At 49.0% G+C, this 18,161-nt stretch overlaps 1 protein-coding gene across 1 annotated transcript in view; it reads right to left on the reverse strand.

The window, feature by feature from the left end:
- Nucleotides 1-18,161, reverse strand: part of LOC146175360 (uncharacterized) — a 65,481-nt gene that overhangs the window by 21,860 nt on the left and 25,460 nt on the right. The window contains exons 4-6 of the mRNA XM_084580797.1: nucleotides 14,062-14,154; nucleotides 5,085-5,222; nucleotides 2,818-3,059 (exon numbers count right to left, since the gene is read on the reverse strand). Coding sequence (XP_084436923.1) covers nucleotides 2,818-3,059; nucleotides 5,085-5,222; nucleotides 14,062-14,154 — 473 coding nt within the window. The remainder of the gene's footprint in view (nucleotides 1-2,817; nucleotides 3,060-5,084; nucleotides 5,223-14,061; nucleotides 14,155-18,161) is intronic.

Genomic DNA, 18,161 nt, shown 5'->3' on the forward strand with positions numbered 1-18,161 from the left:
AGTGCTCGAGCTTTATATTTCTCTAATTGCTCTTTGCAGTTCCATATCATGTGAAGGATGTACGAGACTTCACCGCATGTAGTGCATGTGTTATTTTTTAATTTTTCGGGCTAGACTTTGTGGTACTTTGCTAGGTTTGGGAATGTCCTAGCCTGTATGTTCCTCCATGGCTACTGCCTCCTGTCTGCTGAGGTTTTTGTGTGGTTCTGCGTATCGTTTTCTTTCTAATTTGAAGTACTGTATTAGTTCCGCGTATGTGAAAGGGGTTGAAGGCTCTGGGGCAGCTGACGCAGGTGCCCGGAAAGTATGCCCTCGGGCTATCCTGTCGGCAGCCTCGTTGCCGTCGATTCCCTCGCGTGCCGGTATCCACAGGATTGTGTGCTTCCTGTCGCCCGTCTTTTTTTCCTGCTCCTTTATTCGGTGTACCTGTTTGCATACGCGTCCCAGGAGGAAGCCACGACAGGCCTTTTGGGAATCGCTGAGTATTATGTGTTTTCTACCTTGGCTGCTGGCGTGTTTAACTGCAAGGGCAATTGCAATTTCCTCTGCATCTTCTATGTAGTTATTAACCTTGATCGATGAGCTGGTCACCTTTCTTCCGATGTGATCAACTGTGGTGGCTACCGCCGCTTTTCTCCCCAGATATGGACTGGCGTCAAGCAATCCTACGTTCTGGATTTTTTTTTTTTGCGCAAAAAACACGACACAAAAGGAACGAGGTAGACAGGACGTTCCTTTTATTTTTCCTCGTTCCTTTTGTGTCGTGTTTTTTGCGCAAAAAAAAAACAGAATTCTTAGGCACCAACTAGCCTGCAAAAAGCGTACTCGCAAGCAATCCTGGTCTGCCAAGAACCCAGACTATAACAAAGTCGGACTGGTAGACACCTACGGGTGGCCCAGAGAGAAAACTGAAAACTGCTTTGTCAGTTCAGAGGGAAAGGGAGAGACTTCATGTCCGAACAAGATGAGATGACTCAGTCCGCGGCGTCGCGACAGACGTCTCCTCCACCTCCGGCAGACGGATGAGGGCGACGCACTCTGCCTCGAACGCCGGGCTTGGCCAGCGTTTGCACACACACGCACGCACACACATTACGGCGCGTGCAACCTCGGCGTGCCGAGACACGCCCGCGAGAGGAAGCGTTGGGAGGCCGACCGGACGGCGCCAAAATGGCCGAAACGCTCGCTGCTTTGCCTGATGCTGCGCTGTGGCCGCAACAGTTGTTGCACCTGTCAGTGGCGAATCGTAACACCAGCCATTAAATCATCTTTCATCATATGGCCATGTTATGCCGTCTTCTTGCTTGTCGCCACGTAACATTCTGGTGGAGGTGCGGGGTGTGTCATCCCCATCCTCACCTTGGAGCCTCGGCGTCATCCGTAAGCCTAGACCATCGGCCCGTGGATATCGCCGCGCAGCTTCCTACCCAGACACGATCAGCCGCAACTACCGCCGCCCGAATCTGAAGGCAAGGCGCACAGGCGAACTGACCAGAAAGGAGATCAGAGCAAAGATCTGAAGGACCCGAAGCAACCGAAAGGCCGTCATATGGCGCCAACTCCAGATGGACACTTTCCCCAATCCCAAAACATATATTCCCTGAATGGTATATGCCGATGAGTAAATACTGCAATATCACAGCAGACCTTCATATGGTCTGGACTTGTCCACGACAACACACGCCAACACCCACACAGCATACCTGGGAGGCTCGTCTACGCAGCTCTACCTTGGACGACCAACGAGCGCTCATCGGTCTTGCTCTAGTGGCTGCCAGATTCCAAGGAGTCTTGGCCGACCCCTAGATCTTGGCCTTCGGCCCCTTGACTGTTTTGAATAAATGTTTACCAGCCAACCAACGCATGCTTGTCGCCACGTAACGACATTAGTATCACCATGAAGAGGACAAATCGGGACATCTAGCTTCCGTTTGTTTCAGTGCCCCATATTGCTCTGACGAAAGGAGAAGGAAGTAAATATTAAACTAGACTCAGCTTTCCCCTTTTTTGCGGTTGAAATCACTCATCCCTGGAGCCTTTCGTAACAAACGAGACTGAAATCAATACCACACAAGGAAATGAGGGCATCACATATCGATTTGAAGCCCAAGTGGTTAGCTTCTAAGCCACACCGTGTCCTTGAAATGCATCGTCATTGTTGAAAGTCTCCTGAATGTATAAGACGATTTTTTTTCCGGCCTCCTTCCTGATGCACTCTAGTCACGGAAAGGAACAAAAGAATAGGGAAATGTTTTCTTCTTTTAACCCATGTTTATATCCACTGAAAATAGTAGTACGGACATTTTATGGCTCAAATACGTTGAGAAGTGCAGTATGGATCCGGATATTTCCATGTACACTGGCCATTCAAACCTTTTTTTATTTTTTAAGAAGCGTGTTCATGTTAAAAACATATGTCGTGGTTCGCTCCTGGTTTTGTGAATAACAGACATTTAAGAAAAAAGAACTTATACTATACGGCACAGAGGATAACTTCGTGTTATAATACTGACACCAAGAACACGTGCACTCGCTCCTTAATTACTTAAGGTCCCGAGCATGAATTTGCGAGGATGTTCATTGCAATCACTCAACAACAGCCGCAGTCATCTCAAAATAAAACGGAGTGATGAAGCGGGCATTAAACATTACATGTCTGCCAGATTTGTTTCCATGGCATGCCGACTTCGCGAAGACGGTTTAATTTACCGCGTCTTCTGCTAGTACGCTCGATGAAGCGATTGTCAATTTAATTAAGAGGAGACGGTCCAAAGAAAGCGCTCGGTCCGTTGACCGGCGAGCCGTTACGTGGCGTACCGAGAAGAACTTGACATAGAAATCGAAGTTTTCGGGCGTGAGCACGTGTTCGACAAGTGCCAGTCCCGCGAGTCCCTTGGAGTGCAGCCAATCCGCCATGTGCTGTATCGCCTCGCCTCCCGACGTTATCCGCGGCTCGTTTCGCGCCACAAAAGCGGGCGCCAGTGAGACCAGGTACCGTGGTCCCACCGAGTTGTTGGCCCACTGGGACTCACTCCGCAGGAAAGACGTGAAGCTCAGGGCTGCGGATAACGGTTTCTTTTTTATCTTTTGCTCCGAATGATTTCTAACAAACTACTCGTATTTAAATGAAGTAACATTAATCGTTAATTCTGCACTAAAGCAGAGTATGCGCGTTTGCACAGGTTTTGTAATGTGCGCGCGTGAGCGCGTGGTGTACGTACAGGGCCGTCCAATCTTAGGTTGAACGCGTGAGCAGTAGGCCGCTCTCTTCTAATTCCCATTGTGTCCGACGCGGCCACACATCTAATCGGAACGGCGTAGGCATAGAGAGAGATCGCGCTTCGTTTCGCCGGCCACTTCGCTTTGACGCCCTCCGAAGAGAGCGACCACTCTTCGCGTGCGTATCAATCTATGTGGATGACCCAAAAGTTACAGTAACAATTGACTATTTCGGAAAATGCACAAATTAGAGCTAAGTGTTTTTTTTTAATGCGCAGGAAGCAATGAGAGTTTTTTATGTAACGAGAAATTTTATTGTCGAATTTTTTTTGTGAATAATCAGCCTTTCGGAAAACAGCTGACTTATAAGGCGAAGGCCTTTAATGGCTCATACTGTCGTGGACAAGATATGTCCCGCTTTTGCGGCGGCTCTGATTGGTCGAGGTGGGATGACGTCATGGAGGTCTCGACCAATCAAAGAGCACCACCACCTTATGCGCTATGCGTGCCTTATATGGCTATAACCCAATCAATGAACAATTACTAATCAATGAATAATTAGTTTAATTAATGACCAATTATTGTTAACTAATCCTAAAGCATTAATTAATGACTAATTAAGAGATAATTGATGCTCAAATTATCAATTACTGTTAGCGATCAATCACTACTTAATGACTAATAACAAATATTGACTAAATGATCTCATTACTAATTAGACAATAATTATTAATAAACAATTGATGTTTAATTACCGACTAATTAATGACGAATTATCAATCAGCAATGTCTGATTATCATTACTAATTATCGACTAACTAATTTAACTAATGACTACCTAATGATCAGCTGCGTAGCAGAATGTGGCACTCAGGCTTTCGCCTTTCATTACTTTAGTCGCTAAAGTCCCTCGTAATGTTTGGGGGGCATGAAATATACATTCTTTACTGCGTTCTTTGCAACCATCTCTTCTACTTCCGCCTGTTTAAGGCACCCCGGATGTTTACTGCATTCCTGCGCCTCCCGCGAAACAAAGCGCTTGTAGGATGAACGAAAAAGTCCAGTGTTTTGATTAGCTTAATCGAAACATGTGGTAGCTAGTTTGGGGAGACTGCTATTTGTAGCAAAGCCGCTGCTTGTCATTCGTTGCCGTCGTAATCATCCCGTCGCTCGGAGAAGGAAAAAACATTTATGGACACTGAAACGATTTGAGAAATGAAGGTGCATATGGTTATGATACTGGGTGGCAGACCCTATTCCGGGATGCCATTGGCCGCCGCTGCTGCCCAAGCTCTCTGGACCAGAGCACGCTGGGCCTTCAGGTCCGGGCTGGACAGGGCCGCCTCCCAGCCCTCCCGACCTGGCTGTGCTATAACTTTTATATATGTGTTTTGCTAACAGCCCCGCACCATGTGGTATAGGTCAGCATACTGCCCTCAGAATTCGCACCTACCCGTGAAAGTCGGATCCACGTGTTTTAACCCGGTTTCAGGCCGTCTAAGGTGACACTCCTCAGATCTGCCAAGACCTTTGGCGGGTCCCGGGAGTGATCTCCGCATAATTTATGAGCGGGATTGGTATGGTTGCCTCGGTAAAACCGGAAGATTGAGCGGAACCCCGAGGGAGGAAAGGTCGGGCAGCCGCGTGAGCGGTCTCATTCCCCTCCACCCCCTGGTGACCGGGCGTCCATACAACCAGTTTTTTTTACTAGTAGCCGAATCTGGATTGCTCGCATGCGCCAATAATATTCTGCGGGCAAGTGGCGCTATTCTACCCCGCAAGTAATTTCGGCAGGCCTGTTGCGAGTCCGACATTATGTACGCTGCGTCGAAATGGGTGGCGGCCAGTGCACCTAAATCACTCACAGGCCATGGGCGCCACGAAACTCTTCTGGGCGAAGTCGAACTCGGCGTGCGTGTAGATGATATGCGTGCAGTACTCGTGCGGGTACCGCAGTTCCTCCACGGCCAGCGATGACACCGTGCACAGCAGGGGCTGCGACACTGATCAGAACCGTAGCGATTTGCCTCATATTGGCAGTTGGTTCACTGGAAGGGCAACGAAATTCGATAGAACACGAAATAAAAAGGAAAAAAAAACAACAACACGCGAACGAAATTGTTACCACCGAGAATTCAACAAGGTCGGTGCAACCCCTTCTCACCCAGCAGCGAACGTCGTGATTACCGGATGAACAATAAAGGATAGGCAAATTAAATCTGCTCGCAATGGTATGAGTGAAGTGCATGGAGACACACGTGACTCGACTAAGATTTGCACTCGTAGCTTAATTTGCCGGCCCTTTATCGCCTATCCGTAGCTGTGACGTAGGCTGCTGGAGTGCGCCGGACTTGTCAAGATCTCGGTGGTGACGACCAAACTCGGTATGTGCCGACAAAATGAACTGCTGCTCTGCTGTTCTCGTTTTAAGTCAATTTGGCTTTTTTCTTTCATGAACGACACATTGGGCTAGTTTGGCAATTCCTACTTATCACCGCCAAAGACTTTCACTGACGGCACGGAGACAAGTATCAATGATAAGCCAGCAAGTAACGAGCAGTGTTCTCAAATTAGCAGTTTTGCTGCTAAACTAGCGTGCTTTTACTTTGTTTAGCGGGCAAAAATAATGCGTTGCAGAAGGCGGGATTTTTAGCAGTCATTAGGTCTTGATGGCTCACGTCCGTCCGTCTGTCTGTCTCTGTCAGTGTGTGTGTGTGTGTGTGTGTGTGTGTGTGTGTGTGTGTGTGTGTGTGTGTGTGTGTGTGTGTGTGTGTGTGTGTGTGTGTGTGTGTGTGTGTGTGTGTGTGTGTGTGTGTGTGTGTGTGTGTGTGTGTGTGTGTGTGTGTGTGTGTGTGTGTGTGTGTGTGTGTGTGTGTGTGTGTGTGTGTGTGTGTGTGTGTGTGTGTGTGTGTGTGTGTGTGTGTGTGTGTGTGTGTGTGTGTGTGTGTGTGTGTGTGTGTGTGTGTGTGTGTGTGTGTGTGTGTGTGTGTGTGTGTGTGTGTGTGTGTGTGTGTGTGGGAGGGGGGTTAGGGCGGTCCTATAATTTTTCTAAAACACGTTCTTCAAAGTTCATATATTTCTGCAAGAGAACATCCCTGTGAACGCAAGGCATCTCTGAGATGTCCAGTGGTAGATCCTGGAGAACGCCCAATATGCCTTGAATTGACTTATGCGGCATTATTAAATGCAACCATCGAGTCTTCTGCGGCCGGGCATGCCGTTCAGCAGACTAGGGCCCATCAAATATGTTAAGAAATTCATGAGTTATTTTTTATTTCGCTTTTTTATGCTTTGAATTCTACACACCGATACTTGGCATCAGTAAAAATTGACTTTCCATGCTGAGCACTTTGACAGCTCTGTGACCTACTTTTTGAAATTTTTCATTGCGTAGTTCTTTCAATTAATTCATTCATCAATTACACGCTCTGGATATTCATAATTAGAATCATTGAGCGTTGGGTTTGATTCTGAGCATCTGACACCTTTGAGCCTCCTTTTCACAATTTGTCATTTTGCAATGTCAACTAAAATTAAAAAGCATTACCTTTTCATTTTGAACAACTTGGAAACTTTGAAGCCCCTTTTTTCCAATCTTTAATTCCTTTTCAATGATTGCAATAAACTAATTCATCAATTACACAATGTGCACTTTTTAATTGACATTGTAAAGCATTTGCTTTTCTTTCTGAGCGTTTTGACACCTTTAAACCTTTTTAACCAATAACAAATTATTCCAATATTTCATTAACTTGCTATCGCCTATCGCACACCAATCAACCATCAATCAGTAGAACCACAAATTGTCATGATACGATTTTTTTACGTAGCCCTCGATTATTTCCGACACGCTGCGCTGACAAGTCCTAACCACTATACGCCGCTACAATGACGCCGACGGCGCATAAGCCGAACGAGCTGTATAAGCTATCGCTTAATAAACACTCTTTATGTAGCTAAAGAGTCCCCTATGGAATTCATGAGGGCGATGGGATCAAATTGCCGCCGTTAAGTCACTGCCGCCACCCTCAACAGTTAGAACAGTCGTCGGAAAGTAACATTCTGAGACGAAGTGAAGAGCGACGTTTCCGAGAAAATCTTGCCTTGTTTACTCTCTCCATGCTGGTAGAATTCAGAAGCATGTTCAGTTAGATAAACATTATCAGACGTAAACAGGGAACCTCTCAATGGAACAGAGATGGCAAGACTCATTTTTATTAATCGAGCCGGATGGCGAATGCAGAGAGAATGTTGCTTAATCTACTAACTCCTCGCAAATGTGGTAAAGAAGATCGGCCCAATATGAATGTTTACGTTGACAGCAGTGCTGGAATCCCGCCCAGAACAGACAATGCAAGCTGAAACGCCCGCAGTATGCTCGGCAAACCAAGATGGAGCAGACGACGTCTTTTCACAAATAAAATTGTCCGCAGTATGCAGTCGGGAAAGGAAAATGTGCTTTTGAAACTTCATTTATTAACTACATAAGGAAGGCGGGCTATTCCTAAAAATGAAAGTACTCGTACCTAGAAGTTTCCAGTCAAAACACATATTATAATAGTAATGAGTGAGCACTATATGGCGCTTCATCTCTCACATGGGTGAACTGCTGCTTCATCTTCATTCTGCTCTCTCTTGTGGATACCCATCGTCATCGCGGAGTGTGGTTCCCTACAGTGTGCGACCAGGGCTTCAGGTCTGCAATAAAACCTTATCCGCCAAGCCCGACCTTACACGTGGTGGAGGTGCGCATTGATTTCCCCGCTGCTTCGTCACCTGCATGATGCATCTACCTGGAGCTCCGTTCTGGCCGCCGTTTGACCCCGACTACCATCGTCATGACCCAAGAGGGCCACTCCGCTGTTCTGGGTTCTTACAACTCCACCCCAGCTCCCCTTGCCACTTGGACTGTGAGCAGCCGTCAGCGCGACCCGCAGATGTTCGCCGGTCTCCACGGCGACGACCGGGTCAATGTTTTCAAGCGGTGGGACGATTCTCTTTAACTAATTAATTTGTCCTTTTACTTGACGGATGCGGCCAAAACGTGGTTCCTAAACCATGAATCGACAATTCCGGACTGGGCTACCTTCAACAAAAGTTACGCCAGATTTTCTGCGCTCCTACTGTTCGCACAGAATCCGCCAAGAAGAAGCCCGACTTCAGCGGTCAAATTAGACTTATACTTCTATAATATAGACATTCTCGCACTTCGTCGGCGCATAAATGACACCATGCCAGAGGCCGAGCGGGTTCGGCACGTCCTTAATGGTATTGGGCCACTCGCCTTTAACGCCCTGGCTGTGCAGAACCCTACCACTATCGACGCCATCATATCGACTTGGCAACGCCTTGACGAACTACAGTCAATACGCCTGCAGCCTGACCCCACTTCATTTGGTTCTACTGCCGACTCCGACCTCCGTGCGCTTATCCGCGGATTAATTCGTGAAGAGCTCTTGGCTCAAGGTAATTTGTGCCGCCCATGCATCTGAGCCACATCCTTCAAGTGCTGGCCTGCGTAGCATTGTCAAAGAAAAGCTGGCCTCTATGACTCCTTCCCCCCAACACCGGCAGCTCCTACCACCTGTCATGTGCCAACGTACGCCCAGGTCACGTCCTTGCCGCCTGCATTTGGAGCGGCTACGCCACCGGCGCCTACCGCTTGCTCATGTCGCCGCATTTACACCACCTGCCGCGGCGCCGACATACTACCCATCCTGGCGCCCAGCTCGCCCTGTTTGTTATTACTGCGGGCACCAAGGCCATATTTCCCGTTTCTGTCGTCGCAGGCTTCAGACTAACCCGCCTCGCTTCTCCGGCTCTAACCACGGTTCAATCCCTGATTATCCCCGACGGTCATCACCCCGCCAGAAAGTCCCGCTCCGCCTGGTGGTTACAGGCCTTCAAGATGCCGTTCTCCTTCGCCATTTCACCGCTCCGCCACGCTTCTCTGACTCCCCCCCCCCCCCCGCCACCCCCTTTCCTATCGGAAAACTGATCACTGCAGTTTTATAAGGGAAAACTGCACTCTCCGGCCATCCCAAAAATCCTCCGGAACGTCCCTCCAATATGCTTTTAGTTTGAGTTGAAGGTTTATGTGTTGAGGCTTTGATTGACACGGGCGCCGCTGTTTCTGTGATACACATTGACTTGTGCTCCCACTTGCGAAAAGTGAAGACGCCTTATGATGGACCTGAACTCCGTGGAGCTAATGGTGCAATCATCCGGCCTTCTGCTAAGTGTACTGTGCGAGTTTTTGTTGACGGTGTCCACCACCAAGTACAATTTGCCATGATGTCACTATGCGCTCACCCAATTATTTTAGGCTGGGGTTTTCTATCTGCAGCATCAGCCAGCATTTCGTGTCGTGACAGGGTCATTTACATGAATGAGAGCGATCTGTCTTCTGAACCTCCTGAGCCCCGTCATCGCCTGCTTGCCGCTACTGACTCAGTTTGTCCTCTAGATGCGAACAATTTGTCGAGCTTACTTCTACTGACATCGATAACGGGGACGTGCTAATCGTGCCTTCTGATCGCCGTCTGACCCGTACAATCGCGTTACCGCCAAGTCTTGTTCAGTTTGAGCAGGGCATAGCTCTTGTCGCTGTTTTGAACACTTCCCCAGAGCCCATTGTGCTGATTAAAGGGACATGTTTTCCTTGTGCTCTGGGCATTCAACCGGTGTCCCTCACCGCCCTTGCCGCCCCGTCTTCCTCACAACCAGCTTCTTTCGATGCTTCTCTCTGTGTTCTCTTTGGCACCATCAATCCTGACCTTCCTGCGTCTCACAGCCAAGCTTTGCAGGAATTACTTCGAAAACATCAAGCCTCCTTTGACGTCGCTTCTCCGACCTTGGGCCGAACTTTGCTGCACAGCACCGCATCTTTACAGAGGATACTTCTGTTGTTAGCCGCCACGCTTACCGTGTTTCCTTATCAGAACGCAAAATCATAGAAAATAATGTGAATGATATGCTCCAATGAGAGATTCGGCCCTCAGCTAGCCCCTGGTCATCTCCGGTCGTCTTGGTCAAAAAAAAAAAAAGAATGGGTCCGTGCGTTTTTGTGTTGATTACCGAGCACTTAACAAAGTCACTCTCAAAGATGTTTACCCTATGCCACGTATTGACGACTCCCTCGACTGTCTTCAGGGTGCCGAATATTTCTCCACATTGGGTTTGCGTCTTGGTTACTGGCAGATTCCAATGCACAAAGCCGACAAAGAAAAAACCGCATTCACTACTCCAGATAGGCTTTACGAATTTAATGTCATGTCTTTTGAACATTGTAATGCCCTCGCTACGTTTGAGCGCATGATTGACACTGTTCTTAGAGGACTTAAGTGGAAAACATGTTTGTGCTACCTGGACGACATAGTTATCTTCTCTGCGACTTTTTCTGATCATTTATGCCGCCTTGATCAAGTATTAACGCGCCTGGCATCTACCGGTCTTCAGCTGAACACAAAAAAGTGTACTTTAATTTCGCCAAGAAAGAAATCAAGACCCTGGGCCACTTCGTCAGCCGCGATGGCATTCGACCCGACCCCGACAAGCTTGCTGCAGTTTTGAACTTTGCACGCCCTCAGCGGACTAAGGATCTACGCCGTTTCCTTGGCCTCTTTCACCGTTCCATTCTCAATTTCGCTACCATTGCTGCACGACTACACCACCTTGTTACCGACCATACTACTTTCAATTGGCCCGAAGAATGCGAGAAAGCTTTTCAAACCTGAAAAATGCCCTCACTTCGGACCCTGTTCTAGCTCACTTCGACGACACTGCCGCCTCCATTCTCCACATCGATGTCAGCAGCCTTGGTATCGGCGCCGTACTTCTGCAGCGTGATACCGCTTCTCGGGAGAAGGTAATTGCGTTTGCCAGTCGAACTCTAACACCAGCGAAACGCAACTACACCATCACTGAGCAAGAATGCCTCGCCGTCGTTTGGGCAGTTCAGAAATTCCGCCCCTACCTCTACGGCCGCCATTTCACGATCGTTACCAATCACCACACTCTGTGCTGGTTATCCACACTCAAAAATTTTACTGTACACCTGGGCCGTTGGATTCTGCGTTTGAAGGAATACACCTTCAATGTCACATGCAAATCGTGTCGCAAACATTGAGATGCCGATGCTCTTTCCCGCTGCCAGCTTCCACAATCATCACCTAGTGCTTCTTCGCGCCTTCCTGCGTGCACCTTCGACGTCCCAATGTCGTCCAGGGCTCCAAACATCACCAGTGCTCCTCCAGCCGCTGCTCCAGATCGCTACGCCATTATTTCACACCAGGCGAGCAGATCCCTACTGCCGTTCTCTAACCGACCTTCTTACCGGTGCTTCTCACTTTCCTACCGCTAGGATGCGCAAGCAAGTTGAAACTTGACAACGGCGTGCTCTCCCGTTATATTTATTGCTGCGAAGGCACCCGTTGGGTCCCCGTTATCCCTAGAGCGCTTCGCACCCATATCCTGGCAGCTCTCCACGATAATGCTACAGCCTGTCACTTAGGCTTTCACAAAACTTACCACCGCGTGAAAACCCATTTCTTCTGGTCAGGCCTCGCCTCAAGCGTGGCAAAATACGTCGCCTCTTGTCTGCCATGCCAGCGCCGTAAACGGCCGACTTCATCTCCTGCTGGCCTACTACAGCCTCTACCTTGCTCTGCTACTCATTTCGCTGTTATTGGCGTAGACTTATACGGTCCGCTTCCTTTGTCCGCATGAGGTAATCGCTGGATCGTCATCGCCGTCGACCATCTAACACGCTACGCTGAGACCGCTGCCCTGCCTAATGGCTCAGCACATGAGGTCACGACCTTCTTTTTGGAATCCCTCGTACGGCGCCATGGGACCCCTGAAGTGCTTCTCAGCGCGGTCGGACATTTCTGTCGACGATTGTAGCCGAAGTTCTTGAGGCCTCAACCACGCACCACAAATTGACCTCCAGCTATCACCCGCAAACCAATGGGTTGACTGAGCGGTTCCACCGCACGCTTTCTGACATGCTGTCTATATACATCGACCAGGACCACCAAAACTGGGTCGTAATATACTTCCTTTTGTTACGTTCGCCTACAATACGGCTGTACAGCGGACCACAGGTTACACCACGTTTTTCCTCGCTTACGGCCGTTCTCCCGCTACCCTTCTTGATGCCTCTTTCCTTTCTACACATGCAAGTTCCTCATCATCTCTTCCTGACCAGTTCATTTCCCGAGTGAGCAGATCTCGCCGGCTTGCTCGCTTCAACGCTGAAGTCAGCCAGGAAAACCGCAAGTGCCGCTATGATGAGACCGCCAAGTTTCGTTCGATCCCGGCGACGAGGTGTTATACTTTGGACACCATTACGCACTCCTGGCATTTGTGACAAGTTTCAACGTCGTTACATTGGTCCTTACTCAGTTCTTGCAAAACCCTCCCCTGTGAACTATCGCGTCACCCCTGTTTACCCTCCTCTGGACAGTCGTTACAGTGGCACTGAAGCTGTCCCCGTTTCATGCATGAAGCCTTTTATTCGGTGCAATGCTGCGGACTAATTGCGGCCAGGCTGGCCGCTTCAACTGCGTGGGCGAAATAGTGTGAGCAATGAATGGCGCTTCATCTTTCACAGGGGTGAACGTGCTGCTTCATCTTCACTCTCTTGTGGATACCCATCGTCATCGCGGAGTGTGGTTCACTAGTGTGCGACCAGGACTACAGGTCTGCAATAAAACCTGATCCGCCAAGCCCGACCTTACAATATTAACGAAATAAAATTCGTAAAACGTGTTTTTCATGCAAATATGAATTTACCGGTTTTTAGCGGGTTTGGGGCTACTTGTAACGAGTTGTCTATTTTTGGACTGGGAACGCTCGTACAGAGAAATCAAACGCGCTATAGTAGCGCAACCGTTACAAACTAGCTGCGATGAACGTCATCATATTCGTCCTCGGAATCTAGGCAACATCGCCATGTCGTGCTGTCACGGAGCACCTACTCGGCACCGTCGTCAGGTCTCAGGAGTCTGAATAGAGTGCAGGGAGAAAAGAGATGATGCCTTCATAAATCAAAATTTAACAGCAACATATACGTTTGTTCCTGTGGAACTAATGTCATCACCGCGATGAAAACCCTACAGATTAAAATATATTAGGGACAGGAATTGTGTGGAGCTGTCCTAACACCCGGTTTTAGTTGCTCTGTCCGCGATACGAAAGCACAATCGGACAGGTCACGAGCTACTTCCTAGTATGTATGTCAACTGGTCAGGCATGGCAACCAGTACCTCCACACATGGAAGTGATGGAAGAGACAGGAAAGGGTCAAAACATGACATATTGGAAATCTAGTTTACTATCATTCTATCCAGCACAGGGGCCAACTCAGTGTACAAGCGACAATTTAGTGGTGTCGCCTCGCAGTGAATTTTTTTAAACAAAACATCAGTGATGCCGTTCCTGTCTCTGCTATAAGTTTATGTATATTGTACATAAATACATGTCAGCAAACGTAGCTGGAAGTTTTGTTCAGTCATTCTGTCTCCAAGTTGGGCCAAAAAAAAAATTATCGGAACGAAATATTTTCATTGAACAGTTGTCATGCAGCACCTCCAGACGGCCTAAACTAATCTATTCTAACCCCTAATTTCAAGTTGCTTAGCTTGATTGCATAGTATACGCGCAGGTTCTTCTACTTGGAGGTATGCTGAAGATTACACCTGAACGCAGACTGCCCCTGAGCATGCGTAATGCGACCTGTTGCGCAGCACGCTTAGTATGACAGTGACTGTGATGGCTGTTCCAAGCACGCGTTCAGCTGCCGGTCGCCGCCCTCCGATGACAGCCCTACACAATACGTACGTTCCGGAAGTCTTCCAATTCCAACTTTGGCCGCTTTCTCTGTGCTTGTTGAAGCCTCTATAGTCGGTTGGGGCGTCGAGGGCTCTGTTTTGGCTGTGGAGACATGGGGAATGGATAAGTTCATAGCTACTTTTCATGGAGTCGCTTCTTGACAAAAACGAGAGCCCCCAAAAAAGTGCAGGATATTTTGTTCTCAAACTATTAGAAGGTGAATTGTTAAATATAAGTATATTTGGTGCCATGAAAGACGTTAAGGTAAGTCCCCTTAATATTAATTTCACCCAGATGCATATTCGTAGTGCCTAACATTCTGTATATATCTTTATTACTGCTCACCACGGAATAAAAGCTTGAGGTGCTGGTACAGGCATGTACACGTAGTAGCTCTAGCGACCTGCATGATATTTGTTTTTTTTTTCTTTTTATAATGGCATTCAGGTGAACCTGTACATTGTGTGCGTTTGACAGCGCGAAAGAAGCACAAATCGAAAAATTCTCACTTAAGCTAGCAGGTATTGCTTGCTGACATCTGTAGACGCATCCTTTGTCACGGTGTTATCCTGGTGTTATTTTTTATTCCCCTTTTAGCTGCTCTCTACTGCGACACTATCTTGTGTAGTGAACTTTTCGATACAGCATCAGCTTTCATTGCGAGCTCCCCCCCCCCGCGCACATACACACACACAAGATGTCCACAAGTCGCCGACGTTCGCAAAAATGACATCATCACCACAACACAAGGTAACGACTCCCTATCATTAATCCCATGTCTCATCAAGTATCATGTGGAGTGTGTTGCTTCCTGCGGCTAGTCAATCATGTGAGCAACAGGTCGATACGGTATAAAATAAAGGTCTGGAACCTACAAAATTGCATTTGTAATCAACTGGAACACTTGCAAGTAGACGTCTTTCAGAAAACCTTAATTGGTTCCAACTGTGCTTTCGAAACTTCCAACTGGTCTTCCCTACCGGGTTACGAGACTCAATTCAAGCAAACCCCCGAGAAAGTTATCATGCCAGACCCTCCGACATCGTGTCGCATTACTGGAAAATAGAAATGTGTGCTGTTGCTAGACGTCTAAGGAATTGAAACGCACCCTTAGTTTTCCCTCTACCGCGTGTGGGCGGCATGGGTGGATTTGTTTGTATGTATGTATGTATGTATGTATGTATGTATGTATGTATGTATGTATGTATGTATGTATGTATGTATGTATGTATGTATGTATGTATGTATGTATGTATGTATGTATGTATGTATGTATGTATGTATGTATGTATGTATGTATGTATGTATGTATGTATGTATGTATGTATGTATGTATGTATGTATGTATGTATGTATGTATGTATGTATGTATGTATGTATGTATGTATGTATGTATGTATGTATGTATGTATTGATACAAACTATAGTCGACGACGAAGCGGAGACAATCAGTGGTTAGTTGACGTAGACGATGAAGTGGTTGCTGGTTGGTGTAGGCGACGAAGTTGGTTGCCTGGAACCGCGTTCAGACCGCTGCTCGGACCACTCTCGGACTTCGGCAGTCTTCTAGGCTCAGGGCGTTGCCTGGACGTTTGGCGCAATACCCATTACAGTCTGGTGGAGTGCGCTGGGTACGCTTTCCCACGTTTACACGCTTCACGACGGATCTGACTCTGGTCCACCAGCGACTCAGTTGCCGCCTCCGCGGACAGTCGCCTGAGGTTGGGCCCCTTTCCACCCCTACGAGGATCACGCAGCCGCAACTCTCGAGCCACCTCGACATGGCCACTGATCCCAGGCTCTCAGATCCGGTCCTTTGCCACCCTCCGCGAACACCACCATCTTTTAACGGCGACGTCTTCAAAGACGCTGAGGATTGGCTGGCGACCTTCGAGCGAGTGGCTCGGTACAACGGCTGGAGTGACGAGCGAAAGCTCAATAATGTTTACTTCGCCCTAGAAGAGTCTGCGCGTACGTGGTTCGAAAACCACGAAGGCGCCCTTACCACCTGGCAAGCATTTTGCCGTGAACTTCTGACCACCTTCCCCAACGCCGACCGCCGCGAGAAAGCTGAAGCTGCACTTCAGTCCAGAAACCAGCGGACAAATGAAAGTGTGCGCATGTTCTGTGAAGACATGCTTTTCCAGCGCGCAGACCCCAATATGAAAGAGAAGAAGAAGCTTCGCCACCTCATGCGTGGAGTTAAGCAGGAGCTGTTTGCGGGCCTCGGTCGCAGTACACCGCGTACCGTCGCTGAATTCCTCGCGGAGGCAACGACCATGGAAACGACGCTCCAACAACGGGCCCGGCAGTACAACAGAGATGTCAGCAGCCTGGCCCCAGATGTTTTTTCGTCGGGCCATGGAGGCGGTGCGGACGCCTCACGTGACCTCATTCGGTCGGTTGTTCGAGAGGAACTCCAACGTTTCCGTCTGCATCAGAGTGCGCCAGTGACATCACTGACCGAAGTCGTCAGAGATGAAGTACGCCAGGCTGTTCGTGAATTCCCGGTCACTAACGTACTGCAGCGCGTCGATGAAATGCCCATGCACACATCCGTTGTTCGTCAGGCAGCTGCCTGCGATCCTGTCGCTACCATGCCTCCACGGGTCGACAACAAACGAACGTACGCGTTCGTTGCACGTCAAGCAGCTGCCTGTGGTCCTATTGACCCGACACCGGTGGTTAGCCACATCAGTCCGTATGACGCATCGGCTCAAGCTGTGGTGCTTGTTCCACGCCCTCGCAAGTCGGACGTGTGGCGTACGCAGGACCGCAGGCCAATCTGCTACCACTGCGGGGAGGCCGGTCACCTTTACCGTGCATGCCCGTATCGCCGAGTGGGACTTCGTGGCTTCGAACCCGATGCGTCCTGTCCACGGAACGGTAAACGGCCACTCGAAATTGAAGCTCATCTGTCGGCCCGTCAGAGGCCTGGGAGATACAGGCGCTATGACTCAGGATCGTCATCTCCGCTGCGGTACCGTTCCCCAAGCCCTCGCAGACACGCCAGCAATACTGAGCGGCGTTCTCCCAGTCCACACCGGGAAAACTAATTTCAGCGGTCTCCGGAGGCAGGGCCGCTGGTGTCGGAAAAATTAAGATCCTCCGCCGCCGATACACCGATACGCTGATTTCTCACAGGGGCAGGGTAGCGACAGCATCCGACGCACTACTTTTGATTTGTGCGTGACACTTGACGGAACTGACACGATCGCTTTACTTGCCACCGGTGCAGACTATTCAGTGATGAGCCACGCCCTCGCCCAGGAATTGAGCAAAGTTGTGACGCCATGGTTGGGCCCTAGCATTCGCACGGCTGGAGGTCACCTCATTAGCCCGGCCGGAAGGTGCACAGCTCGAATTGGCATCCACGGTTTCGTCTACATCGGGGAATTCGTTGTCTTGCGCGAATGTTCGAGAGATTTGATTCTGGGGCTCGACTTTCTGCAGGCAAACAGTGCTGTGATCGACCTACACGAGGCACGAGTCACATTCTCGACCAAACGGGCAGTGACACGCTTAGACACCCGCGATCCCTGTAGCCATGCTCTGCGTATTGTGGAGAATGATGTCACTGTGCCACCACGGTGCAGTGTCGTAATGCGCGTGCAGAATGACCTATTTCATGACTTTGAGGGCATGGCGGAGGGTCATATCCGGCGCTGCTTGAGAGGGGTCTCATTGTTGCCCGAGGTCTCGTCCACCTACGGGATGGCTGCACTACCGTTCTGCTCACCAACTTTTCGAACAAATTTCAGCACCTCGTCAAAGGCACGGTGATCTCCTTCCTCCAAGACGTCGCGGAGTGTCTACATTTGTGCACCGTGGAAGAAGCCCTTCAAGACGACACTGGAACTCGCCACGTTCTGCCACCTGTCGAAATAAACCCCGACTTATCGCCGGCTCAGAAGGATCTGCTTTCGGCTGTCTTGGCAGATTTTGCAGACTTCTTCGCAACGTCTTCCAAAGTGGGCCGAACTCCGGTCGCCAAGCACCGTATAATAACAGATGAGACCACGCGCCCCGTATGCCAACGCCCATACCGCGTTTCTCCAACGGAACGAACAGCGATTCAGAGACAGGTCACCGAAATGCTTTCCGACGAT

The sequence above is a fragment of the Amblyomma maculatum genome, chromosome 10, assembly GCF_055883805.1.
Source record: "Amblyomma maculatum isolate TAMU_Amacu chromosome 10, ASM5588380v1, whole genome shotgun sequence".
Taxonomy (NCBI): Eukaryota; Metazoa; Arthropoda; class Arachnida; order Ixodida; family Ixodidae; genus Amblyomma; species Amblyomma maculatum.